The 27,655-nt window shown below is 38.9% G+C and overlaps 1 protein-coding gene across 4 annotated transcripts in view; it reads left to right on the forward strand.

The window, feature by feature from the left end:
• Positions 1-27,655, forward strand: part of PPP4R4 (protein phosphatase 4 regulatory subunit 4) — a 131,727-nt gene that overhangs the window by 79,977 nt on the left and 24,095 nt on the right. For all 4 annotated transcript variants that reach the window (XR_007518876.1, XM_049897779.1, XM_049897780.1 and 1 more), the window contains 6 exons: positions 180-362; positions 5,923-6,028; positions 7,530-7,677; positions 24,483-24,627; positions 26,737-26,778; positions 26,877-26,951. Coding sequence is in view for 3 of the 4 variants with exons in the window: in XM_049897779.1 (XP_049753736.1) it covers positions 180-362; positions 5,923-6,028; positions 7,530-7,677; positions 24,483-24,627; positions 26,737-26,778; positions 26,877-26,951 (699 nt within the window). In the remaining variant the exon portion in view is untranslated. The remainder of the gene's footprint in view (positions 1-179; positions 363-5,922; positions 6,029-7,529; positions 7,678-24,482; positions 24,628-26,736; positions 26,779-26,876; positions 26,952-27,655) is intronic.

Genomic DNA, 27,655 nt, shown 5'->3' on the forward strand with positions numbered 1-27,655 from the left:
TTGTGGATTTTTCACAAAGTATCTCCTGTCACCAGATAATTACCCCGTGACAGCCGAGATGCCGCCTGAGTGCTGAAGTGAGCCCGACGCCCCCCGATGTAGTGTAGGACGGGGCAATCTGACTGAACGCTGCCATTACTTCATTATCATCAACGCTTTTGACACCTGTTCTTTTTCAGTTCTCGGCTCTGCCTGACTTAATTCCTGCACTCACAGCCGCTGAACAGCGAGCTGCAGCCTCTTTAAAATGGAGAACACACGAGAAGTTACTACACAAATATGCCTGTCTGCCAAATGTCATATCCAGTGATCAGATTTATTACCGTTTCTTACAAAGAATGTTCACAATCATGATGACAAATGTGAGTCAACAGCTTTTCTCTTACTCTTTTGAACTCGTGGTTCATTTGAACTACCAGGTTCTTTACACTCAGAATAGCAGCTTCTTCTCTTCTGCCTAGGAGGATGTTATCTTCTCAGGTACCCAGGGAGGAAACTCAGGTTTCCCTTTGCTTCCCTACTGATTCTCGTTTGATCTTCTTCCTAGCTGGAGAAAGGAATGAAGAGGTGACACGTCCACTTACCTGATGTTTTTATATACTGCCAGGGAGAGCGTAGACTCGCTTTAGCTCTGTATAGTTGAGAGGAGGCAGCGATCTCAACAGTAAAGTACCTTGTGCTCTTAGGTACACCTTTTATGTGTCTGTGCCTTACTTCAACTGTGTTGTTTTGTCAAGGCATCCCAAGGCATCTTGGTAATAGTTTGGGTACTTTTTCTTTTATAGTACCTAAGGGGTGACTAGGGGCCCTGGTGGTACAGTGGTTAAGAGCTTGGCTGCTAACCAAAAGGTCAGCAGTTTGAATCTACCAGACACTCCTTGGAAGCCCTATGGGGCAGTTCTTCTCTGTCCTATAGGGTTGCTGTCAGTCAGAATCGACTCTATGGCAATAGGTTTGCTTTTTTTTTTTTTGGTTTTAAAGTGTGACTGTGTAACAGATGGAGCCCTGGTGGCACAACGGTTAAGTGTTTGGCTTCTAACCAAAAGGTCGGCAGTTCAAATCCACTAGCTGCTCCTTGGAAACCCTATGAGGCAGCTCTGCTCTGCCCTGTAGGGTTACTGTGAGTCAGAATTGACTTGATGGCAATGGGTTTGGTTTTGGTTTTGGTTTTTGATGTAACAGATAAAGATTATATGAAAAACATGGATGTCCTACTATGAATAAAAACGTAGAGTTAAAAGCAAGAAAAAAAAAGAAAACCTCTCAAACAGGCTTTATCATTCCTCAAAGCAGGGTTGTACTCAAACCTCCCCCCAGAGTTAGTTATCTCCCTTTTTCGCACAAATTTCCCAAAGAAACTTATTTAACCCATTGTTCATTGTACATTTAACATGACGTTTCTACTACCACTTGTTGAATTATAAAAAAGTTGCACATAATGTTTGTTTTTCAAACTGTTAAAAAAGTACTTTGATTTCTCATTGTTTGTTCTCAGCAATGAGAACATAATGAATTGTAGCAGCCATCTAAAAAACCCAAAAGCTGTTTTATGTTCAGAGATTAAAAAAAAAACAGAAAAAAATGACATTATTGATGCCATTTACAACTTAAGTAAAAAAAAAATAGGCACACATTTCATGAACTAATGCCTTCCCACAAGTTTATTTCATGTATCAAAACAAAGCAGGAAGGTTGAAGGCTATTTTATAGAGGAATCATTTTAAAAAGTGATTTTGACAACATTAACATCCTTATCAGTTTTATATTCGATAGAATGAATGTACCATATAGGAAATTTCACACAAGATTGAGAAGAATGATAATTCATTAATTTTATTTAACAATTAACTGAGCGTCTGCTATGTGTCAGGCACTGTCTTAAGAGCTGGGTGTGTAGAAGCGAACAAAACAGGCAATATCCTGCTCTGATGGAGCTTACATTCCAAAAGCGGCGGTGGTGGTGTGGGCTAGCACGATAGGTCATAAAATAAAAATAAATTACCGGTGTGATAAGAGCTATGAAAAAATAAACTTAATTGTCTGTCTCAAATTAATTACTTAGTAGGTGTGTTTGCGTTTAGGAAGCTAAGAATATGTAATTATTCTGTTTTGTTAGCTTCTTTTATCAGAAAAGGGAAGTGATTTATAACATAGAGTGTGAACAAAGCCTGGAAGATTTGTTTTATTTTTTAAATAAGAGTTAATTCCACACTTAAAAGGGCATATATGATTATTTTTTATTATTATATGATTATTATAGCACATTTTCCATGATGAAAGAGGGCACTTACATATTCTGTTTCGGTATTCCTTGGAGAAAGGAAAGCTCTATATTTTTAGTTCCATATCTAATGGTCACAGTTCATCATTCATTCAACAAAATTTATTGAGTACTCACTATGTGCAAAACACCATTCTGGGTACTAAGAATACAATACTGAACAAAAGAGAAAAAGTAGCTGTTCTCATTGAACTTACGTTCTACTGGAGACATGCCGTAAACAGACACATATTTATATGTGTTAGATAATGTGTCAGGGGTGAAAAGTACAATGAAGAACTGTAGAGCAGGGTGGAGGGGGAGAAAGTAATGGAGGGTAGGAGGATGCCATTGTGGATCTAACAGTCAGGAGAAAGGCACGCTTAGGGTAGAGGCTTGAAGGAAGTGAAGGAGTGAGCCGTGTTATCTGTCTGAAGCAAGAGCAGTCCAGACAGAGGGAATAGTGAGTGAAGAGGCCTGGATACAAAGGCATGCTTGGCTGTGTGATGAGCAGCAAGGAGGCCCGTGGGACAGGGAGATGAGGCTGGAGAGGTAGCCTGGTCCACAGCACACAGGCCCTTGGGGGCCATGGTATGGGCTTGAGATGTTATTCTCTCAGACAAAGGAAGTCTTTGGGAGGTTTTGAGTAAAGAAGTGACAGAAACTGACTTTTTTTTCCTATTTTTGTTAGACGAGCTTTTAAAGATGCAGAAAAGCAGAGAAAATACTATAATGAACCTCAGCACAGTGGTTAAGAGCTCAGGCTGCTAGCCTAAAGGTTGGCAGTTCAAATCAGCCCTATGGGGCAGTTCTACTCTGCCCTGTAGGGTCACTATGAGTCAGAATCAACTTGACGGCAATTAGTTATATACCCATCACCTAGATTTAACAGTTGGTTAACGTTTTGCTATGTTTGTATTTTCTGCTTCATTGTGCTGCAATATTTTAAATTATACCAGTTGCCATCTAGTCGATTCCAATTCATGACAACTCCGTGTGTTTCTGTGTAGAACTGCACTTCATAGGGTTTTCAGTGGCTGCTATCTTTTTGAAGTAGATCACCAGGCCTTTCTTCCAAGGTGCCTTTGGGTAGTTTCAAACTGCTAAACTTTTGGTTAGTAGGTGAGCACTTAACCGTTTGCACCACCCAGGGCACCCATTTTAAATGATAGACGTCATTATATTTTATCTCTAAACATTTCAGTATTTGTATCTAAAAGATAAGGACATTTTTCCATATAGCTGTAGTACTATTATTACATTTAGCAAAATTAAGATATTCTTTAATATAGTTTAATATCCAGTCTGTATTAAAATTTTACCAGTTACCCCTCAAGTGTCTTGTTTTGTTTCATACAGAATACAGTCAAGATCTGTACCCTGCCTTCATTGTTACAGCTCTCAATTTTTTCTTACTCTAGAATAGTTCCCTTGACCTCCCTAGTCCCCTTTTTCATGTTCTTGAATTGTGAAAGAGACTTAGTCAGTCATCCTGCAGAATGTTCCACCTCCTGCATTTGTCGAAAGCTTCTCTGTGGTGTTAACTTCATCAATTTTCCATGTTTCTTATAAACTGGAGGTTAGATCTAAAGGCTTGTTTGGATTTAGGTTCAGCATTTTGCAAGAATACTTGGTAAGCGCTGCTGTGTATTTCACAGTGCATCCCGTCAGGATGGCATTCCCCTGTGAGTGAGCTAAGAGAGGCTGTACAGGGGATGGCAGCCCTATCCCCCCCATCGCCCGGTTGTGCCTTCCCGCCTTGTGATCAGCACTGGAATCTACAGTTGATACTTTAACACTCTGACTGTCCATCAACCTTTTATCCATTAGTTTTAGCATCCATTGATGATTCTTGCCTGAATCCATTACTTCATTAGAACTTGTACCGCAGTGACTTTTTAAAAATTCTAGTGTTTCTTCTTTATTTTTGATGGCATTCTTCTTGTGAAGAAGTGCTTTCCTTCAACCATTTGGGTTATTTGATTACCTTGAAATACACTCCTAATGGAAAAGCAGGATCAATTCTTAATCCCTTCCCACTAATGAGCAATTTGAAGAGCCAGGAGTTGTTGCATTAGCCACTTCCCCTGATGGTGACAAATAGGCTTTGGTTTTCTTTCTCTCTTTCAGAATTATTATGGACTCATTTTTATATCAGATAATGTTTTAATAAACTACAGTGTTTTTCCTTGTGCTCAAATTGTCACAGCTTCTTCAAGCTGGCTTTTATATCCTGTTCACATGATTCCATTTACTGTTTCTAGCATTCTTGATTTCTGACCAAAAAATTGACCTACTTATACTATAAGGTTAACCCATTATACTACCGATTGCAACCTGTTGCTGTTGAGTCGATTCTGACTTCTAGTGACTACTTATAGTAGTGGAACTGCCCCGTAGGGTTTCCAAGGCTGTAATCTTTACTGAAGCATACTGCCACATCTTTCTTCTGTGGAGCAGCTGGTGGCTTGAACTTTTGATTAGCAGCCGAGCACTTAACAACTGTACAACCAGGACTCTTTTATTATATACTGTAAGGTATAAAGTATATATTTTTTATATGACTAGTATATATGCATTTGAGATTTCTATTAGTATATACACAAGATAAAGGAAAAGGGTAGCATGTTTTTTATTTAGTTCATTTATCCAAGATTCATTTTTCTTAAGCCAAGTGGTGTTTCTGTTTATATACATCTTTATCAATTTTGTGTTCTAAATCATGGCGAATATCCTTTATTTTTTGCATTCAACAGATTGAAAGCTCTACATGGAATAGTACCCAACAGACTGAAAATAGTTTGTGTAAAATATGAGAGGGGGGAAGCAGGCAGTACTGTCTCAGCAATGTAGCCTCATTCTGTTTGAATTTCAAGGATCCCCACTTTAAGGGTCTGAATCTTCAGTAACTGAGTGTTGTAATATTTATATGTAAGTCAAGAAAGATGGTGAACATGAATATACCTGGTTGAGAGATTTTTTTCTAATACATGGGTTTGAACCCAAACCCAGTGAAAATAGATGGTTGAATTTATTAGGAATGAGGTTTGGCCCAGTGGCGTGACAGAACTTTAAAGGTTAAAGGAGTTTAGAATGCTAGTGAACGTGATTGACATGGTGCCCCATGGATTCCAAGGTTTATCTCTGGTGTGGACCAGCGGTTTCAGCAAATAACACTGAGGTTGAAGCATAGCTAATTAAGCGAAAAGAGTGTATCTATGATGGATCTCTGAATTTATATTTTAGAAGTGGCACAATTTTTGGTGATATACCTGACAATGGTAGGCTCTAGCAAATGTTTGTTGATGGATGAATTAATGACAGGGTTCAGGGGAATGACTAAGAGAATGGGTGGTTGAGGTGTATTTGAGGAGGATGTTACTCAAGATGAGATTACAAGGAAGCGAGGGTCAAATATAAATCAAATCTGGATGATTTGAAGATGACTGTATCAAGTCAAATTAAGTTCGTAATGTGATGTATTAGTTGTTTTGCCTGAGGGAAATCAATCTATTCCAGAGGGATGTAATGCAATGATTTGAGAGGCCGTGGACACTCCTCTTACTTTTAGCCAATAAGTTAAACTTGATTTGTGGGACCAATTTATGCAGAATATATACTCTTGGACTAGTTTAATTGTCTCTCTTATTTCTTTCTTTAAGAACGTCTTGCCTGTTCAAAAGGCAGCATCACGAACCCTGTGCATTTTTCTACGTTATAATCGTAAACAAGAGCAGAGACTCGAGGTCATTCAAAAATTAATTGAACGTAAGTGATTATTGTCTTTTTTTTTTTTAAAGAACGTAAACAGACTAGTTGGTCTTAGTTAGATGTGGCATACATTGTATATTGTTTTGCCATGAGTAATTAGTTTGTTATTGGTAAATAGTTGGTTTGTGTTTTTGTTTGAGTTTCGTGGGTTAATTTTATTTGTATATTTTAGATATCTTCATGACAGGATCAGATCTGTGATGAATGAAAGTAATAATTACTCTGGGCCTTCTGTTTGTACATTTGTACACTTGAGAAATTAAAACATGCATATATGTGTGTTGAAAGCTCAGCTTCTACTCTGATTTAGAACTAAAATGTAAATAGAATATCAATGAATCTGATCATTTACGTTATGTTCTACTTAAAATATTAGCAAAATTAACAGAATAAGGGTTTTTTGTTTTTTTCTTGAATAGAAACGTCAGTGTCAAGATTGTGAATCTGGTGAGCTGGAGTGGTTTATAACGTCATAAGAAATGAAGTCAATTAACAAATGTAAATTTAATTTGTTAAGAGCTGAGATCAAGGCAGAAACCTTTAGTTAAAATGTTAATTCTAGAAATAGTGATGCACGCCTATACATATTTAGTGAATGTGTTAATTATTTGTATACTTGCTTTGACTGTAATGTTTGATGTTTTTATCAAACTTTATTATCTAGCATAGGCAGGTAATAAGATTTTCTGCTTATTGGAGTTTACTATTCTAAATATGAATTGCCTCTTTTAAAAAAAATTAGAGTTCGTAAAATTTCATTTAAGAAAAATTGTTTTCCATATACTCTAACCTTTCTTTTTGTAGTCTATTTTAATTCAATTTTCATTTTTCAGTGGCAAAATCTCACAGTTATTTTGAAAAAAGATTCTGTTTGTTTTTAGATATTAAGAATTTTGCCTTTGAACATTTAAATAAAGATGAAATTATCCTTTAAATATTGACCCGAACTATTGTTAATAATACTGTATTTATGTATGACTTGATTCAAAATATTTTTCAGTAAACTAGAAGAAGAAACAGTTAATTGGATTGTTAAAAAGACTTTGAATTCTTGCTGTGCCATTAAGCAGCTATGGGACTTCAATCTCTCAGAATTTCAGTATCCTTGTTTGTAAACAGGGATAAGTATGCTTACCCTATTGAATTGGTTTTTAGGATTAAATGAGATAATATGTGCTGAAGTACCTAGCACATAGTAGGTGATCAAAAAATAGTAGATAATAATCATTCAGTAGTTAATAAATGTTGATGAAATTGAATGTGATGTTTAATAAGAAAGTGGAACAACTAGGTAAAAGCACTTTTGCAGGTTTAAGAGATGTCAGTAATTTTGGGGTCTACAAATCTGGGGTATATAATATGATTTTTTTCTCTTATCTCTTGTGTTATGCTAAAATTATGAGTATGAAGAAACTTGTCATGACTTGTGTGTGTCTGATTTTGTCATGTAATTTCATGTAGGGCAAATTAAATTTGTAACAATTTTTGTTGTTTTTAGAACTGGGCCAAGGAAAAAGTTACTGGAATAGACTTCGATTTTTGGATACCTGTGAATTTATCATAGAGATCTTTTCCAAGTCATTTTTCTGTAACTATTTCTTTCTACCTGCTATTGAACTGACACACGATCCAGTAGCAAATGTGAGGTATGGTACCGACCCAAGAAAATACTTGAAAACATTATGCTTCTTATATAGTTACTGTTGTGAATATACTCAAAATCTTTTCCTAGCTGATCAAAAATCAAATGAAGAATGTATACCTCCTTTGAAATTCCAAGCATTCTTAATTGCTGGCTATCAATAGGACTTGGAGGTATAATCTCTCAGCACGGTCTCAAATCTTTTGTTTTGTCGGGTTGAGTGAGCAGTAAATCTAAGCCAGGTTGGAAAGCTTCTCCTGCCATTTGGATACATACATTGGTGTCAGTGTCAGGAGATGTTAAGTAGATATTATTAGTCTTTCTAGGACCAGCGGAACAGTCAGCAGCCTGTCACTTCAGAGTTGGCTTAAGACAGCATCTGTCCATTTTTAGAGGCCCATTTATTGAGAGAAGTAGGGCTGCTTTGAAGTTTTGTCTTGATTTTTCCTGTGTTCATCTGCCTTACATTTTTGAAATCTAGTTAATGTTAATTCAATTTGATTAATTAGCTGTTAAGTTAGATGGAACAGGCCTGAAAATGTCTTGGTTGGAAACTGAAGAGAAGAATAAATATATTTTACACTGTTTTTTCTCCCCAAATAAGCACTTTTTTTTTAGGTTATTTGTAGTTGTTTTCACTTTTTATTTATATTGACAATTTCTTGTTTTAAAAAAGTACATTTAACAATGATGTAGTTTTTAACATTTAAAGTGCTTTTCAACAATTACTTATAATACATATATATATCTTGATTTTGCACATCTTCAACTTGAATTCATAATAAGAAATTATTTTCCCAGATGAGTGCACAAATTGAAAATTCCACCAGCAGGGTATCATTGACTTTTTAAATTTTCCCACTTGTATGGATGTAAAATAGTATCTCATTGCAGCTTTAAATTTTTTTTTTTTAATTGTACTTTACATAGCAAACTAGTTTCTTATTGAACAGTTAATACATATATTGTTTTGTGACATCGTCTACCAACCCCACAAGATGTCAACACTCTCCCCTTCTCGACCTTGGGTTCCCCATTACCAGCTTTTCTGTCCCCTCCTGCCTTATTGTCCTTGCCCCTGTGCTGGTGTGCCCATTTGCCTTATGGGCCTGTCTGATCTTTGGCTGAAGGGTGAACCTTGTGAGTGACTTCATTACTGAGCTATAAGGGTGTCCAGGGGCCATACTCTCGAGGTATCTCCAGTCTCTGTCAGACCAATAAGTCTGGTCTTTTGTGTGTGTGTGAGTTAGAATTTTGTTCTACATGTTTCTCCAGATCTGTTTGGGACCCTCTATTGCGATTTCTGTCAGAGCAGTCGGTGGTGGTAGCTGGGTATCGCCTAGTTGTGCAGGACTCAGTCTGGTGGAAGTTGTGGCCAAATAAGCACATTGTTTAAGCATTATTTACACATATTGTTTAAGAGTTATTTATAATGGGTTGGAGAGAATTTTAAACCCTCAGCCATTAGGTTTCTGTGTTCTAACCTCTATGTCTCTGTTCCAAACTGGAGGAACTCAGGTTGGTAGGAAAGAAAGACGCCATCAAAATCAGTTGGCCAGAGGTCCCTAAACAAAACCCTAGAGCTCTCTGCTAAGTTTTCACATGGTAGCTGCATTTAGTTTTCTGCTATGTGAAATATGTGCGTCTTTTATAAACGGCATGGTAAACATAATGCTTTTTAACATGGAGAGCTGGTAAGGCAGTAAGCCAGCATAGATTGTTGACAGTCTAGATATTGAGAGAAAATATACCGGAAGTATTGTCAAGATGGGCATTATTTTTAAGGGGAGCAAATCTGCTGTGGGTTTTGTTTGTATATATAGTGTGAGAATATAAAGAAAGTACAACTGCCCTGGCTTCATTATCTTGTTTTTATTTCATAAAAATTGCAAGTGCATCTTATCTGGGCTATATAAATGTTGTTGTTAGGTGCCGTTGAGTTGGTCCCGACTCATAGCGACTCTATGCACAACAGAACGAAACACTGCCAGGTCCTGCACCATCCTTACAATCGTTGTTATACTTGAGCTCATTGTTGCAGCCACTGTGTCAATCCACCTCCTTGAGGGTCTTCCTCTTTTCCGCTGACCCTGTACTTTACCAAGCATGATGTCCTTCTCCAGGGACTCGTCCCTCCTGACAACATGTCCAAAGTATGTAAGATGCAGTCTCACCATCCTTGCCTCTACGGAGCATTCTGGCTGCACTTCTTTCAGGACAGATTTGTTCGTTCTTTTGGCAGTCCATGGTATATTCAATATTCTTCGCCAACACCACAGTTCAAAGGCATCAACTCTTCTTCGGTCTTCCTTAATCATTGTCCAGCTTTCACATGCATATGATGTGATTGAAAATACCATGGTTTGGGTAAGGGGCACCTTAGTCTTCAAGGTCACATCTTTGCTCTTCAACACTATGAAGAGGTCCTTTGCAGCAGATTTACCCAATGCAATGTGTCTTTTTTTTTTTTTGTTAACTTTTATTGAGCTTCAGGTGAACGTTTACAAATCAAGTCAAACTGTCACATATAAGTTTATATACACCTTACTCCGTACTCCCACTTGCTCTCCCCCTAATGAGTCAGCCCCTCCAGTCTCTCCTTTCGTGACAATTTTGCCAGCTTCCAACTCTCTCTATCCTCCCATCCCCCCTCCAGACAGGAGATGCCAGCACAGTCTCAAGTGTCCACCTGATACAAATAGCTCACTCTTCATCAGCATCTCTCTCCTACCCTCTGTCCAGTCCCTTTCATGTCTGGTGAGTTGTCTTCGGGAATGGTTCCTGTCCTGGGCCAACAGAAGGTTTGGGGACCATGACCGCTGGGTTTCCTCTAGTCTCAGTCAGACCATTAAGTATGGTCTTTTTGTGAGAATTTGGGGTCTGCAACCCACTGATCTCCTGCTCCCTCAGGGGTTCTCTGTTGTGCTCCCTGTCAGGGCAGTCATCGCTTGTGGCCGGGCACCAACTAGTTCTTCTGGTCTCAGGATGATGTAGGTCTCTGGTTCATGTGGCCCTTTCTGTCTCTTGGGCTCTTAGTTATCGTGTGACCTTGGTGTCCTTCATTCTTCTTTGATCCAGGTGGGTTGAGACCAATTGATGCATCTTAGATGGCTGCTCGTTAGCATTTAAGACCTCAGACGCCACATTTCAAAGTGGATGCAGAATGTTTTCATAATAGAATTATTTTGCCAATTGATTTAGAAGTCCCCTTAAACCATGGTCCCCAAACCGCTCCCCCTTGCTCCGCTGACCTTTGAAGCATTCAGTTCATCCCAGAAACTTCTTTGCTTTTGGTCCAGTCCAGTTGAGCTGACCTTCCATGTATTGAGTATTATCCTTCCCTTCACCTAAAGCAGTTCTTGTCTACTAACTAATCAGTAAAAACCCCTCTCCCACCCTCCCTTCCTCCCCGCCTCGTAACCACAAAAGTATGTGTTCTTCTCAGTTTGCAACGCGTCTTTTGATTTCTTGACTGCTGCTTCCATGGCTGTTGATTGTGGATCCAAGTAAAATGAAATCCTTGACAACTTCAGTCTTTTCTCTGTTTATCATGATGTTGCTCATTGGTCCAGTTGTGAGGATTTTTTTTTTTTTTTTTATGTTAAGATGCAATCCATACTGAAGGCTGTGGTCTTTGATCTTCATTAGTAAGTGCTTCAGGTCCTCTTCACTTTCAGCAAGGTTGTGTCATCTGCATAACGCAGGTTGTTAATGAGTCTTCCTCCAATCCTGATGCCCCGTTCTTCGTCATATAGTCCAGCTTCTTGTATTATTTGCTCAGCATACTGATTAAATAGGTATGGTGAAAGAACACAACCCTGACGCACACTGTTCCTGACTTTAAACCAATCAGTATCCCGTTGTTCTGTCCAAACAACTGCCTCTTGATCTGTGTAAAGATTCCTCATGAGCACAGTTAAGTGTTCTGGAATTCCCATTCTTCGCAATGTTATCCATACTTTGTTATGATCCACGCAATCAAATGCCTTTGCATAGTCAGTAAAACACAGGTGAACATCCTTCTGGTATTCTCTGCTTTCAGCCAGGATCCATCTGACATCAGCAATGATATCCCTGTCTCCAGTTTTGAAACCAGCCTGACTTTCTGGCAGTTCCCTGTCGATATACTGCTGCAGCCGTTTTTGAATGATCTTCAGCAAAATTTTGCTTGCGATGATATTAATGATATTGTTCTATAATTTCCACATTTGGTTGGATCACCTTTCTTGGGAATAGGCATAAATATGGATCTCTTCCAGTCAGTTGGCCAGGAAGCTGTCTTCCATATGTCTTGGCATAGACGAGTGAGCACCTTCAGCACTGCATCTGTTTGTTGAAACATCTCAGTTGGTATTCCATCAATTCCTGGAGCCTTGTTTTTCGCCAATGCCTTCACAGCAGCTTGGACTTCTTCCTTCAGTATCATCGGTTCCTGATCATATACCACCTCTTGAAATGGTTGAACATCGACTAATTCTTTTTAGTATGACTCTGTGTATTCCTTCCATCTTCTTTTGATGCCTCCTGCGTCGTTTAATATTTTCCCCATGGAATCCTTCACTATTGCAACTCGAGGCTTGAATTTTTTCTTCAGTTCTTTCAGCCTGAGAAATGCCAAGTGTGTTCTTCCTTTTGGTTTTCCATCTCCAGCTCTTTGCACATGTCATTATAATACCTTATTTTGTCTTCTTGAGATGCCCTTTGAAATCTTCTTTTCAGTTCTTTTACTTTGCTTTAGCTGCTCGATGTTTGAGAGCAAGTTTCAGAGTCTCCTCTGACATCCATCTTGGTCTTTTCTTTTTTTCCTGTCTTTTCACTGACCTCTTGCTTTCTTCATGTTTGATGTCCTTGATGTCATTCCACAACTCATCTGGTGTTCGGTCACTAGTGTTCAGTGTGTCAAATCTGTTCTTGAGATGGTCTCTAAATTCAGGTGGGATATACTCAAGGTCATATTTTGGCTCTCATGGACTTGGTCTGATTTTCTTCAGTTTCGGCTTGAACTTGCATATGAGCAATTGATGGTCTGTTCCACAGTCGGCCCCTGGCCTTGTTCTGACTAATGATATTGAGCTTTTCCATCATCTCTTTCCACAGATGTAGTCAGTTTGACTACTGTGTGTTTCATCTGGCGAGGTCCATGTGTATAGTTGCCATTTATATTGGTGAAAGAAGGTATTTGCAATGAAGAAGTCTGTGGTCTTGCAAAATTCTATCATTGGATCTCTGGCATTGTTTCGGTCACCAAGGCCAGATTTTCCAACTACTGATCCTTCTTCGTTTCCAACTTTCGCATTCCAATCGCCAGTAATTATCAATGCATCTTGATTGCGTGTTCAATCAATTTCAGACTGCAGCAGCTGATAAAAATCTTCTGTTTCTTCACCTTTGGCCCTGGTGGTTGGTGCATAAATTTGAATAATAGTCGTATTAACTGGTCTTCCTTGTAGGTGTATGGATGTTATCCTATCACTGGTCGCGTTGTACTTCAGGATACATCTTGAAATGTTCTTTTTGATGAATGCAACACCATTCCTCTTCAAGTTGTCATTCCCAGCATAGTAGGCTATATGATTGTCCGATTTAAAATGGCCAATACCAGTCCATTTCAGCTCACTAATGCCTAGGATATCGATGTTTATGCGTTCTATTTCATTTTTGACGATTTCAAATTTTCCTAGATTCATACTTCCTACATTCCAGGTTCCGATTATTAGTGGATGTTTTTAGCTGTTTCTTCTCAATTTGAGTCATGCCACATCAGCAAATGAAGGTCCTGAAAGCTTTACTCCATCCACGTCATTAAGGTCGACTCTACTTTGAGGAAGCAACTCTTCCCCAGCCATCTTTTGAGTGCCTTCCAACCTGGGGGGCTCATCTTCCAGCACTATATCAGACAATGCTCCGCTGCTATTCATAAGGTTTTCACTGGCTAATGCTTTTCAGAAGTAGACTGCTGGGTCCTTCTTCCTAGTCTGTCTTACTATGGAAGCTCAGCTAAAACCTGTCCTCCATGGGTGACCCTGCTGGTATCTGTATACCGGTGGCATAGCTTCCAGCATCATAGGAACATGCAAGCCCCCACAGTACAACAAACTGACAGACACCTGAGGGGCTATATAAATAAGAGGTAGAATTTCCTTGACTTGAGACTTAAAGTAAATTTCAGTGAACCTGTTGGCTCCCTGGTGGTGCAGTGGTTAAGAGCTATGGCTGCTAACCAAAACGTCGGCAGTTCGAATCCACCGGCCTCTCCTTGGAAACCCTATGGGGCAGTTCTACTCTGTCCTATAGGGTTGCTATGAGTTGGAATGGACTCAACAGCAATGGGTTTGCTTAATATAGTAAAATCTGGGAAAGCCGGAACCTGCTTAAGGCAAAAACCTGTCAGAGAAGAAAAACTCAAATATTTTCTACTGATAGAGAGTGATAGAAAAGTGGTAATACTGCACCCTCTCAAAGATGGAAAACTTGCAAGACCCAGAGAAACAAGGCAATCCTATCGAGTCCCAAATCTCACAGGTTTCACTAAAATTCTTTAGGATTTAGCTCTTGCTTAAGTAATGGGTCTTACCTTATTGTTAATATTTTACAAGTTGAAGTTGTAATTCTAGAAAAGCAACTTCCAACGTAGTGAGTTATCAATTATCAAGAAGTTGATAAAAATCATTTGAAAGGAAATGAAATCATCTCTACTCTGGGGAATGTGACTAATAGTGTAGCTTTGACTATATAAGAAAGCAATCTGTTAAATCAAAAACCAAATGAAGGGAGGCGGGGCCAAGGTGGCGGACTAGGTAGACGCTACCTCGGATCCCTCTTGCAACAAAGACTCGGAAAAACAAGTGAATCGATCACATACATAACAATCTACGAACCCTGAACAACAAACACAGATTTAGAGACGGAAAACGAACAAATATGGGGAAGCAGTGACTGTTTTCAGAGCCTGGAGCCAGCGTCCCAGTCAGGTAACCTTGGCGCCGGGCTTCTGGGCCCAGGGGAGCTGAACTGATAAATCTTGTGACGGCACAAACAAGGGGCGCAGCCCTACCCCCCTGAACTGACCCCGGGAGGGGGCCCAGCCGTCTGCCAGGGTGGTGTGGCGACGCGGCTGGTGGGAGAAGTCCCCGGGAGGCAGTGACTGGTTTTGGAGCTGGGAGTGCAGCATCCCAGCCGGGGAACCTTGGCGCCGGGTATTTGACTGGGCGCTGTCACGGCGCAAGCACGGGGCGCAGTTCTACTCCCCTGAACTAACCCCGGGAGGGGGCCCAGCTGGTCCTCGGGGGCAGCACGGCGACGCGGCTGGTGGGACGAGAAGTCCCTGGGAGACAGCGACTGATTTTGGAGCCGGGAGTGCAGCGTCCCAGCCGGGGAGCCTTGGCGCCGGGCTTTTGACTGGGCACTGTCATGGCGCAAGCATGGGGCGCAGCTCTACTCCCCTGAACTAACCCCGGGAGGGGACCCAGCTGGTCCGTGGGGGCGGCGCGGAGACGCGGCTGGCAGGATGAGAAGTCCCCGGGAGGCAGCAACTGATTTTGGAGCTGGGAGTGGAGCGTCCCAGCAGGGGAACCTTGACGCTGGGCTTTGGACTGGCAGCGGAGGATCTGACCGCGGCTTCAGTGGGCCAGACCCCCGGGGGCAATCTCCACACAGCCAGCACACATAGGCGACACACCCCTCGGGAATCTCAGATAAAATAGTCATTCCAAGCAAGACAAGCGACTCTGGCTATATTCCGAGGTGCTACTCTCCTATCTCTGATCCCTCCCCCACCCTTCCCAGGCGGCTTCATTAACATTGGAATTCCCTGAGCCAGAGGGAGAATGGCTCCGGCTCCGCAGCGGCTTTGCTTCCCCCCCCCTTTTTTTGGGGGGTCTTTTCCTAACCCATTCTTCCGGCCTGAGAGAAGGAACCACAAAAAACCCAGGGACCAAAAATCCATCCTTAATTGGACTAAAAACACAGAACCAGCTACAGCCAAGCATATATGATCCAAATCTCGGACTTTCATCCTTACAAGGAACAAGGTGGCAGTTATGATCCAAAGGCAGTTCTGATAGGGATCTGACTGCATTTTTTTTTTAGAGGATTTTCTGGAAAAACAAGTTTCCCAGTGATGGCTTGGAGACAGCAGTCGATATCAAACCACATAAAGAAGCAGACCATGACAGCTTCTACAACCCCCCAAACAAAAGAATCAAAATCTTTCCCAAATGAAGATACAATCCTGGAATTATCAGATACAGAATATAAAAAACTAATTTACAGAATGCTTCAAGACATCAGGGATGACCTCAGAAACGAAATAAGGCAAACTGCAGAAAAAGCCAAGGAACACACTGATAAAACAGTTGAAGAACTCAAAAAGATTATTCAAGAACATAGTGGAAAAATTAATGTTTCAAGAATCCATAGAGAGACAGCATGTAGAAATCCAAAAGATTAACAATAAAATTACAGAATTAGACAACACAATAGGAAGTCAGAGGAGCAGACTCGAGCAATTAGAATGCAGACTGGGAAATCTGGAGGACCAGGGAATTAACACCAACATAGCTGAAAAAAAAATCAGATAAAAGAATTAAAAAAAATGAAGAAACCCTAAGAATCATGTGGGACTCTATCAAGAAGGATAACCTGTGTGTGATTGGAGTCCCAGAACAGAGAGGGAGGACAGAAAACACAGAGAAAATAGTTGAAGATCTGTTGACAGAAAACTTCCCTGACATCATGAAAGACGAAAGGATATCTCTCCAAGACGCTCATCGAACCCCATTTAAGATTGATCCAAAAAGAAAAACACCAAGACATATTATCATCAAACTTGCCAAAACCAAAGATAAAGAGAAAATTTTAAAAGCAGCCAGGGAAAAAAGAAAGGTCTCCTTCAAGGGAGAATCAATAAGAATAAGTTCAGACTACTCAGCCAGAAACCATGCAGGCAAGAAGGGAATGGGACGACATATACAGAGCACTGAAGGAGAAAAACTGCCAGCCAAGGATCATATATCCAGCAAAACTCTCTCTGAAATATGAATGCGAAATTAAGATATTTACAGATAAACACAAGTTTAGAGAATTTGCAAAAACCAAACCAAAGCTAGAAGAAATACTAAAGGAAATTGGTCAGAAAACCAATAATATCAGATACCAGCATAACACAAGGTCACAAAACAGAACATCCTGATATCAACTCAAATAGGGAAATCACAAAAGCAAATTAAGATTAATTAAAAAAAAATTGCTCATAACAGGGAATCACTGAAGTCAATATGTAAAAGATCACAATAATCAAAAAGAGGGACTAAATACAGGTGACATAGAACTGCCATCTGGAGGGTGATACAAGGCGATATAGAACAATACAAGTTAGGTTTTTACTTAGAAAAATAGGGGTAAATATTAAGGTAACCACAAAGAGGTATAACAACTCCATAACTCAAGATAAAAGCCAAGAAAAACGTAACGACTCAACAAACATCAAGTCAAACACTACGAAAATGAGGATCTCACAATTTACTAAGAAAAACGTCTCAGCACAAAAAAGTATGTGGAAAAGTGAAATTATCAACAACACACATAAAAAGGCATCAAAATGACAACACTAAACACTTATTTATCTATAATTACGCTGAATGTAAATGGACTAAATGCACTAATAAAGAGACAGAGAGTCACGGACTGGATAAAGAAACACGATCCGTCTATATGCTGCCTACAAGAGACACACCTTAGACTTAGAGGCACAAACTAAAACTCAAAGGATGGAAAAAAATATATCAAGCAAACAATAAGCAAAAAAGAAGAAGAGTAGCAATATTAATTTCTGACAAAATAGACTTTAGACTTAAATCCACCACAAAGGATAAAGAAGGACACTACATAATGATAAAAGGGACAATTGATCAGGAAGACATAACCATATTAAATATTTATGCACCCAATGACAGGGCTGCAAGATACATAAATCAAATTTTAACAGAACTGAAAAGTGAGATAAACACCTCCACAATTATAGTAGGAGACTTCAACACACCACTTTCGGAGAAGGACAGGACATCCAGTAAGAAGCTCAGTAGAGACACGGAAGACCTAATTACAACAATCAACCAACTTGAACTTATTGACTTATACAGAACTCTCCACCCAACTGCTGCAAAGTATACTTTTTTTTCTAGCGCACATGGAACATTCTCTAGAATAGACCACATATTAGGTCATAAAACAAACCTTTGCAGAATCCAAAACATCGAAATATTGCAAAGCATCTTCTCAGACCACAAGGCAATAAAACTAGAAATCGATAACAGAAAAACTAGGGAAAAGAAATCAAATACTTGGAAACTGAACAATACCCTCCTGAAAAAAGACTGGGTTATTGAAGACATCAGGGAGGGAATAAGGAAATTCATAGAATGCAATGAGAATGAAAATACTTCCTATCAAAACCTCTGGGACACAGCAAAAGCAGTGCTCAGAGGCCAATTTATATCGATAAATGCACACATACAAAAAGAAGAAAGAGCCAAAATCAGAGAACTGTCCCTACAACTTGAACAAATAGAAAGTGAGCAACAAAAGAATCCATCAGGCACAAGAAGAAAACAAATAATAAAAATTAGAGCTGAACTAAATGAATTAGAGAACAGAAAAACAATTCAAAGAATTAACAAAGCCAAAAGCTGGTTCTTTGAAAAAATTAACAAAATTGATAAACTATTGGCTAGACTGACTAAAGAAATACAGGAAAGGAAACAAATAACCCGAATAAGAAACGAGAAGGGCCACATCACAACAGACCCAACTGAAATTAAAAGAATCATATCAGATTATTACGAAAAATTGTACTCTAACAAATTTGCAAACCTAGAAGAAATGGATGAATTCCTGGAAAAACACTACCTACCTAAACTAACACATTCAGAAGTAGAACAACTAAATAGACCCATAACAAAAAAAGAGATTGAAAAGGTAATCAAAAAACTCCCAACAAAAAAAAGCCCTTGCCCGGATGGCTTCACTGCAGAGTTCTACCAAACTTTCAGAGAAGAATTAACACCACTACTACTAAAGGTATTTCAAAGTATAGAAAATGACGGAATACTACCCAACTCATTCTATGAAGCCACCATCTCCCTGATACCAAAACCAGGTAAAGACATTACAAAAAAAGAAAATTACAGACCTATATCCCTCATGAACATAGATGCAAAAATCCTCAACAAGATTCTATCCAATAGAATTCAACAACATATCAAAAAAATAATTCACCCTGATCAAGTGGGATTTATACCAGGTATGCAAGGCTGGTTTAATATCAGAAAAACCATTAATGTAATCCACCACATAAATAAAACAAAAGACAAAAACCACATGATCTTATCAATTGATGCAGAAAAGGCATTTGACAAAGTCCAACACCCATTCATGATAAAAACTCTCACCAAAATAGGAATTGAAGGAAAATTCCTCAGCATAATAAAGGGCATCTATGCAAAGCCAACAGCCAACATCACTCTAAATGGAGAGAACCTGAAAGCATTTCCCTTGAGAACAGGAACCAGACAAGGATGGCCTTTATCACCGCTCTTATTCAACATCGTGCTAGAAGTCCTAGCCAGGGCAATTAGGCTAGACAAAGAAATAAAGGGCATCCGGATTGGCAAAGAGGAAGTAAAATTATCTTTATTTGCAGATGACATGATCTTATACACAGAAAACCCTAAGGAATCCTCCAGAAAACTACTGAAACTAATAGAAGAGTTTGGCAGAGTCTCAGGTTATAAGATAAACATACAAAAATCACTTGGATTCCTCTACAACAACAAAAAGAACATCGAAGAGGAAATAACCAAATCAATACCATTCACAGTAGCCCCCAAGAAGATAAAATACTTAGGAATAAATCTTACCAAAGATGTAAAAGACCTGTACAAAGAAAACTGCAAAGCACTACTACAAGAAATTAAAAAGGACATACTTAAGTGGAAAAACATACCTTGCTCATGGATAGGAAGACTTAACATAGTAAAAATGTCTATTCTACCAAAAGCCATCTATACATACAATGCACTTCTGATCCAAATTCCAATGTCATTTTTTTTAAGGTGATAGAGAAACAAATCACCAACTTCATATGGAAGGGAAAGAAGCCTCGGATAAGCAAAGCATTACTGAAAAAGAAGAAGAAAGTGGGAGGCCTCACTCTACCTGATTTCAGAACCTGTTATACAGCCACAGTAGTCAAAACAGCCTGGTATTGGTACAACAACAGGCACATAGACCAATGGAACAGAATTGAGAACCCAGATATAAATCCATCCACATATGAGCACCTGATATTTGACAAAGGCCCAGTGTCAGTTAATTGGGGAAAAGATAGTCTTTTTAACAAATGGTGCTGGCATAACTGGATATCCATTTGCAAAAAAATGAAACAGGACCCATACCTCACACCATGCACAAAAACTAACTCCAAGTGGATCAAAGACCTAAACATAAAGACTAAAACGATAAAGATCATGGAAGAAAAAATAGGGACAACCCTAGGAGCCCTAATACAAGGTATAAACAGAATACAAAACATTACCAAAAATGACGAAGAGAAACCAGATAACTGGGAGCTCCTAAAAATCAAACACCTATGCTCATCTAAAGATTTGACCAAAAGAGTAAAAAGACCACCTACAGACTGGGAAAGAATTTTCAGCTATGACATCTCCGACCAGCGCCTGATCTCTAAAATCTATATGATTCTGTCAAAACTCAACCACAAAAAGACAAACAACCCAGTCAAGAAGTGGGCAAAGGATATGAACACACACTTCACTAAAGAAGATATTCAGGCAGCTAACAGATACATGAGAAAATGCTCTCGATCATTAGCCATTAGAGAAATGCAAATTAAAACTACGATGAGATTCCATCTCACTCCAACAAGGCTGGCATTAATCCAGAAAACATAAAATAATAAATGTTGGAGAGGCTGCGGAGAGATTGGAACTCTTATACACTGCTGGTGGGAATGTAAAATGGTACAACCACTTTGGAAATCTATCTGGCGTTATCTTAAACAGTTAGAAATAGAACTGCCATACAACCCAGAAATCCCACTCCTCGGAATATACCCTAGAGAAACAAGAACCTTCACACAAACAGATATATGCACACCCATGTTTATTGCAGCTCTGTTTACAATAGCAAAAAGCTGGAAGCAACCAAGGTGTCCGTCAACGGATGAATGGTTCAATAAATTGTGGTATATCCATACAATGGAATACTACTCTTCGTTAAAGAACAGTGACGAATCTGTGAAACATTTCATAACATGGAGGAACCTGGAAGGCATTATGCTGAGCGAAATCAGTCAGAGGCAAAAGGACAAATATTGTATAAGACCACTATTATAAGATCTTGAGAAATAGTATAAACTGAGAAGAACACATACTTTTGTGGTTACGAGGGGGGGAGGGAGGGAGAGGGTTTTTTACTGATGAATTAGTAGATAAGAACTGCTTTAGGTGAAGGGAAGGACAACACTCAATACATGGAAGGTCAGCTCAATTGGACTGAGCCAAAAGCAAAGAAGTTTCCAGGATAAAATGAATGCTTCAAAGGTCAGCGGAGCAAGGGGCGGAGGGCGGTTTGGGAACCATGGTTTAAGGGGACTTCTAAGTCAATTGGCAAAATAATTCTATTATGAAAACATTCTGCATCCCACTTTGAAATGTGACGTCTGGGTTCTTAAATGCTAACAAGCGGCCATCTAAGATGCATCAATTGGTCTCAGCCCACCTGGATCAAAGGAGAATGAAGAACACCAAGGTCACACGACAACTAAGAGCCCGAGAGACAGAAAGGGCCACATGAACCAGAGACCTACATCATCCTGAGACCAGAAGAACTAGTTGGTGCCCGGCCACAAGCGATGACTGCCCTGACAGGGAGCACAACAGAGAACCCCTGAGGGAGCAGGAGATCAGTGGGATGCAGACCCCAAATTCTCATAAAAAGACCATACTTAATGGTCTGACTGAGACTAGAGGAATCCCAGCGGTCATGGTCCCCAAACCTTCTGTTGGCACAGGACAGGAACCATCCCCGAAGACAACTCATCAGACATGAAAGGGACTGGACGGTAGGTAGGAGAGAGATGCTGATGAAGAGTGAGCTAATTATATCAGGTGGACACTTGAGACTGTGCTGGCATCTCCTGTCTGGAGGGGGGATGGGAGGATAGAGAGAGTTGGAAGCTGGCAAAATTGTCACGAAAGGAGAGACTGGAAGGGCTGACTCATTAGGGGAAGAGCAAGTGAGAGTATGGAGTAAGCTGTATATAAACTTGTATGTGACAGACTGACTTGATTTGCAAACGTTCACTTGAAGCTCAATAAAAGTTAATTAAAAAAAAAAAACCAAATGAAGACTAATCAAACAGCACTCCGTGAATTTGGTTGATTTTTGTTGTTGTTGTTAAAAGATCGTTGTGTGGTTCCCACCTGGCTACTTGGGCAGCTGCCAGCAAATGAAATGGGTCCAGCAGCACCATATACTCAATGGATTCAAAAGCCCAGCTCTGTAGAGATGTACAGGTAGAATGAAAGGCATCACAGTCAAGGGTGGTAGGATCACATATTGGTTGGGGGATACTTTTTGGAGCTGCACTGCCTGAGCTAAAATTCTAGCTCTATACTACCTGTGTGCCCTTGGGTAAGTTACAAAACCTCTCTGTGCTTTCATACCCTTAGTGCCTAATTCAGAGGGTGTTCTGAGGAATAAATACCAGAGATAATGTACATGAACATTTAGCATACCTCTAAGAATCTTATATAGAGATAAATAATAAATGTTTTCTAGACCTGCCTTGGGTTACAAAGAATGGAGAGTGCCTATTTAGATTGTTAATTGTTTTTGTTCTTCCTTACATCAGTGTTTAAAATTTAAATTCACTGAATCTACATAGAATGAAGACTGGAAAAAGAATACTTTGTATTCAAAAGAGCCTAAGCTTCCAGAAATGAAAAAAAAAAAAAAAGAGTAAAAAGATCTCTTTGGGGAAATTCACACTGCTGTCGAGTGGATTCCGAGTAGGACTCCTTAATTGGAGAAAGCATCACCAGGCTTATCAGTATCTGTAGTGAGCTCTGAGTGAGATTGAGACCATTATTTATCCTTACAGTGCTGAAAATTAGAAGGGGAGCTTCTTTTCTCTTTTTGGTTGAATGAAAAGCAAATTTTGGAATATATAAAGAATTCTCAACTGAAGGTTCAGCGAACAGAGCATCCTAGAAACTTCAGGACTGGGACTTAGCTGTCTAAGGTTGGCATAGAAATAAAAACCGACAACAGTCTGGAGAGCACTCAGGTGAAAGAATGAATATAGCAACCATAAAAGGCAACCATCTAGCATCTCTCTCTAAAAACCAGCCATGGCAAAGAAGTGGAGTTTTAAATGAGCAGAACATAACATTTCCCCTAAACAGTTCCAACCTCCTAGAAAGGTTTTATTTTCCTGGATGTCCTCCTCTCTCACTGGCATTCTTCAGTCTCCTTGTTCTTTCTTCTCATACAGGTGTGATTGTGGTGTGACACCTTAGGTTATCCTTTTGTATCTTTTCTTCTGACTCTGATGATCTCTCTAATCTCATGGTTTAAATATCTGTATGCTGAAGACTCCTGCATATATATCTCCAGCATGCACATCTACCCTGGAGAACAGACTCATTGATCCAGGCTCTCACTTGGCATTTCCACTGAATATCTAATAGGCACCTCAAACTTAATATGTCCAAAATTCAATCCTGATCTTCTTTATCCATGCCCATGCCTTCTGCAGTCTTGTCCATATCCATCAATAATCATTTCATCTTTCCACTTGTTTAGGCCCAAAACTTAACTCCTTTTTCTCTGTCATGTCAACTCCAGCCCTTCAGCACATCCTGCTATTTGCAAAATACATCCAGAATTCACTCACTTCTCATCACTTCTATTGCTACCACTCTGATTCAAGCCACCATCATCCCTTGCCTGAATTATTATAGGAACTTGCTCTGTTGTATCCCTTCTTTTGTCCTTGACCATCTTCAGTCTAATCTTAACACAGTAGCCAAATGATACTTTTAAAAGTAACAGACCATTTCAGGTAATTTCACCCCTCTGCTCAAAACCTTCCAATGGCTTCTCATCGCACTCAGACTAAAAGCCAGAATCTTTGTAGTGGCCTGCAAGGCCCTGCATGAGCTGGCCTCCTATTGCCCCTTCACTGTGTTCTAATCACAATGGCCAACTCGCTAACTTGGGGCAACACATGAGGCCAGCTCCCCCTATAGGGCATTGAACTTACTGCTGCTGCCTGTCATGCTTTTCCCCAGATGCTCACGTGGCTCATTCCCACATTTTCTTTAGGTGTTTGGTCAAATGTCATCTTCTCAGTGAAACCCTTTCTGACTAGCTGATTTAAAATGGAAGTCCCTCCCCCTCTAGTACTCCCCTGTATTCTCGCCCTGCCTTATTTTTCTCCACAGCACTTCCTGCGATCTGACAGAGTACATTTTACTTCTTTATTTTCACTCTCCTACCCTATCCTAAAATGTAAGCTCTGTGAAGAGTTTTGTGAGTTTTATTCACTGTTGTATCTCAGCACCCAAAATAATGTTGGGCACATAATAGGCACTCCGTGTGTATTTGTTGCATGAATAAATGAACTCCCAGTCTAGCTAAAGCTTGAATTTTCTTTCAATTTCATGTTATTGTTACTCTGAGTTATCAGCTGCACTCAGAAGTAAAAACCCATTTAATTTATCGTAGAATGAAACTTTGCTGCTTATTGCCCAAAGTGAAGGCCACTCTGAAGGTCCCTGCAGATAAGCACCTGCTTCAGCAGTTAGAAATGTGTGTGAGAAAACTCTTGTGTCAGGAAAAAGATAAAGACGTCCTGGCTCTTGTCAAAAGAGTAAGTATCACTCGTGCAGCTGCATCTATGTCTCTTGCGTTGCCCCCCAAAAAACCAGATACTGTTAATTACAGCTTCACTGTTTTACTTGCTAGGATGGCAATAAGTTAAGGGATTAATTTATTTGCTAGAGTAGCAAGAATGAGGAAAAGGATTTGGTTGGTGTGTGCTGTAACTGGATAGGAAAGTTATTTCTAAAGGTTCTTAGATAGGAAACTTTTATTGCTGGGAATAGAACCTTCACAAGGGTGTGCCTGACACGTGTCAGGTGCTCAATCAATACTGCTCAGCTAATAGTGAGTACTTGATTCATCAGACCTTATTAAATAAGTGATTGTAATTCAGCAAAACTTTGTTGGTAAAATTGGGAAAGTTCATTCTTTAACTTAGACCTGAAAAGGTCCTTAAAGTTAATTCAGTGCTCTGTTTGACACAGCAATGTAGAGTGGTCTGCCAGGAATCGGCATAGTTCTCTTACCCTGGAGCGCATTCCTTTTTCAACAATATAACATGTGCCTCTGGTGTTTGTTTGTTTGTTTTGTTTCAGCACATGGTATTATATGAATTGTTTGGCAGTATGGAAAACAAAAACAGTAAAAGTTTAAGTCAGTGAGGTCAAACCTTAAAATAATTTACAGTCTTCAAAAAAATTATGCTTAATCTGTAACTAATATGTTTATAACATTAAATCAAATTGAAGTGATTACTTTTGTGAATCTGAATGTTAGCTTTGTAGTTGATACATAGGTACTTATAGTGAGAGGAAATAATGTTTAATAACCTAGCATTGATGGTATTTATTATACTTGAAAGAGAATCTTTTTTCTGGTTGTCATTAACATGTCACATAAGACACATGAGAAGCTTTTTAATAAAATGATTTTAACTTAGTATTAATTAGTATAGTTTTATTTTACTGAAATGTGAATTCCTTTCATTAACTAAGCAGAAATACTCAAATGCTGGACATCTCTCTGTCTATATATATATTGCAGCTATTTTTTTCTTCACCATTTGATTATAGAATTTTACACTGTAGAGTTAACTTGTCAAAATAATATAGATGAGAGGGTTAGTTGCTTTTCTGAAATAGTATGTTAATTAAAAAAAATACAAAGTAAATCTATAAATAGGTACATTGATGATCTAATTAAATCAATAGATCATTAATCTATAATGGATGATTTTGGAGTACAGCTCTTATTTGAGGTACATGTCACAGCAAGAAGTCAAGTTGTCCCGTGAAAATGCTGTAGTATAATGTTTTTCAAACATTTACTTGTGTGGGGAACCCTGAGGAAGCTATACACAGCTTTGGGATAAAAATGGAATAGCTTATCCTAACCAGTATTTATAGGTAGAAAGTAATTTTATTTTAAAAAGGAATATTTCATGGCATAAATTATAAAATTTCTATGAATTTCAGTATAAACATAAAGCTTCAAAGAAATCTTATGTTTGCAGTGTATTCTCTGGGCTTATGAATATATGAGTGTACTTTAGTCATTAGAGTTATGCCTGTAGAATACTTTTCAGAAGCATCTCTCACTGTCAGAGGCAAAACCCTGGGTTAGGTGATCAGAAGAATTTGTTTCAGACTAGTGTATTCTGAAAGACAATATAAATCGAGAGAATACTTTCAGAGCAAAGTCTTTCTATTGATTAGAGTGATCAAAAATTTATATGGAAGAGAACTAATTTTAATTCAAATGATAGAATATAGCTTGTTTCATAGAGATTTTGCTAAAGACTTTTAAAATGTTCAAAAACTATATTGTATTTCTGAAAATTCAGAAAAAGTTGACACTGGAAATTATTAGAAATTGTTTAAATTGCATGCATTTAGTATTTCAAACATGCTTCCGTACTTTCTCTTCTTAAGGTTAAAAACTTTTAAAAGTTTAAACGACTCCTGGACAATATATAGGGGTTGATTATAAATACAGTATAGAGTTGGAAGAAACGTTAAAGGTTTCCTAATTCAGCCCTCCCCTGCCTAATGCAGAAGCCTCCTCTTTGAACCTCCCTCTGGAAAAAGAGTGTCTTTGAGAAACAGTTGGTTGATTTAAGTTAATTACTGTTCAATAATTTTTTAAACTTTCTTTGTAGACCGTGTTAGAGTTGGACAGAATGGAAATGTCTATGGATGCTGTAAGTGCACTTTCTTCATCTAATATTGAAAGGAATCCTTAAAGATTGGCAGAAATTCATCACTAATGTTTCACGATTTTATTTTAAACTTTAAACAGTTTCAGAAAAAATTTTATGAAAAAGATTTGTTGGATCAAGAGAAAGAAAGAGAAGAATTGTTTCTTTTGGAAATGGTATGTTGTTTTCATACACAGACACGCACACGCATACTTTTTGTGACCAATAATAACTGCGTTTGTCACTAAACTTGTTAATAATTTCTTTCATTTTTACACTACTTTTTTTCCTCCTTCCTAGATGACTAAAGATAAGCTCAGATCTTCTGAAATCTGTCCTTTTGTGATCTGGAGGGAAAACTACATTTGCTAGCCCTTTTAAAAAATGACTTTGTTGAAGTATGACTGATACACAATTAATTGCTTGTCTTCGAAGTATACAATTTGATGAGTTTTGACATGTGGAGATACCCATGAAACCACCTCCACAATCAAGTTACCAAACATTTTTGTTCCCTCAAAAGTTTCCTTGTGCCCCTTTGTAATCCATATCTTCTTCCACTCTAGTCCCCAGCAGTCACTGATCTTGTTTCTGTCATACAGATCAGTTTGCATTCTCTATAATTTAGGTAAATCAAATCATACGTTATATGCTTCTTTTGTCTGGCTTTTTTCCATCAACATAATCCATCCATGTTGTTGTATGTATCCATAGTTCATTCCTTCTTTTTTTTCTGAAAAGTATTCCATTGCGTGGATATATCAAACCAAAACCAAACCAAACCCACTGCCATCAAGCCGATTCCAACTAATAGTGATCCTATAGCACAGAGTAGAACTGCTCCACAGGGTTTCCGAGGCTGTAAATCTTTACAGGAGCA

The sequence above is a fragment of the Elephas maximus genome, chromosome 10 (genome assembly GCF_024166365.1).
Source record: "Elephas maximus indicus isolate mEleMax1 chromosome 10, mEleMax1 primary haplotype, whole genome shotgun sequence".
NCBI lineage: Eukaryota > Metazoa > Chordata > Mammalia > Proboscidea > Elephantidae > Elephas > Elephas maximus.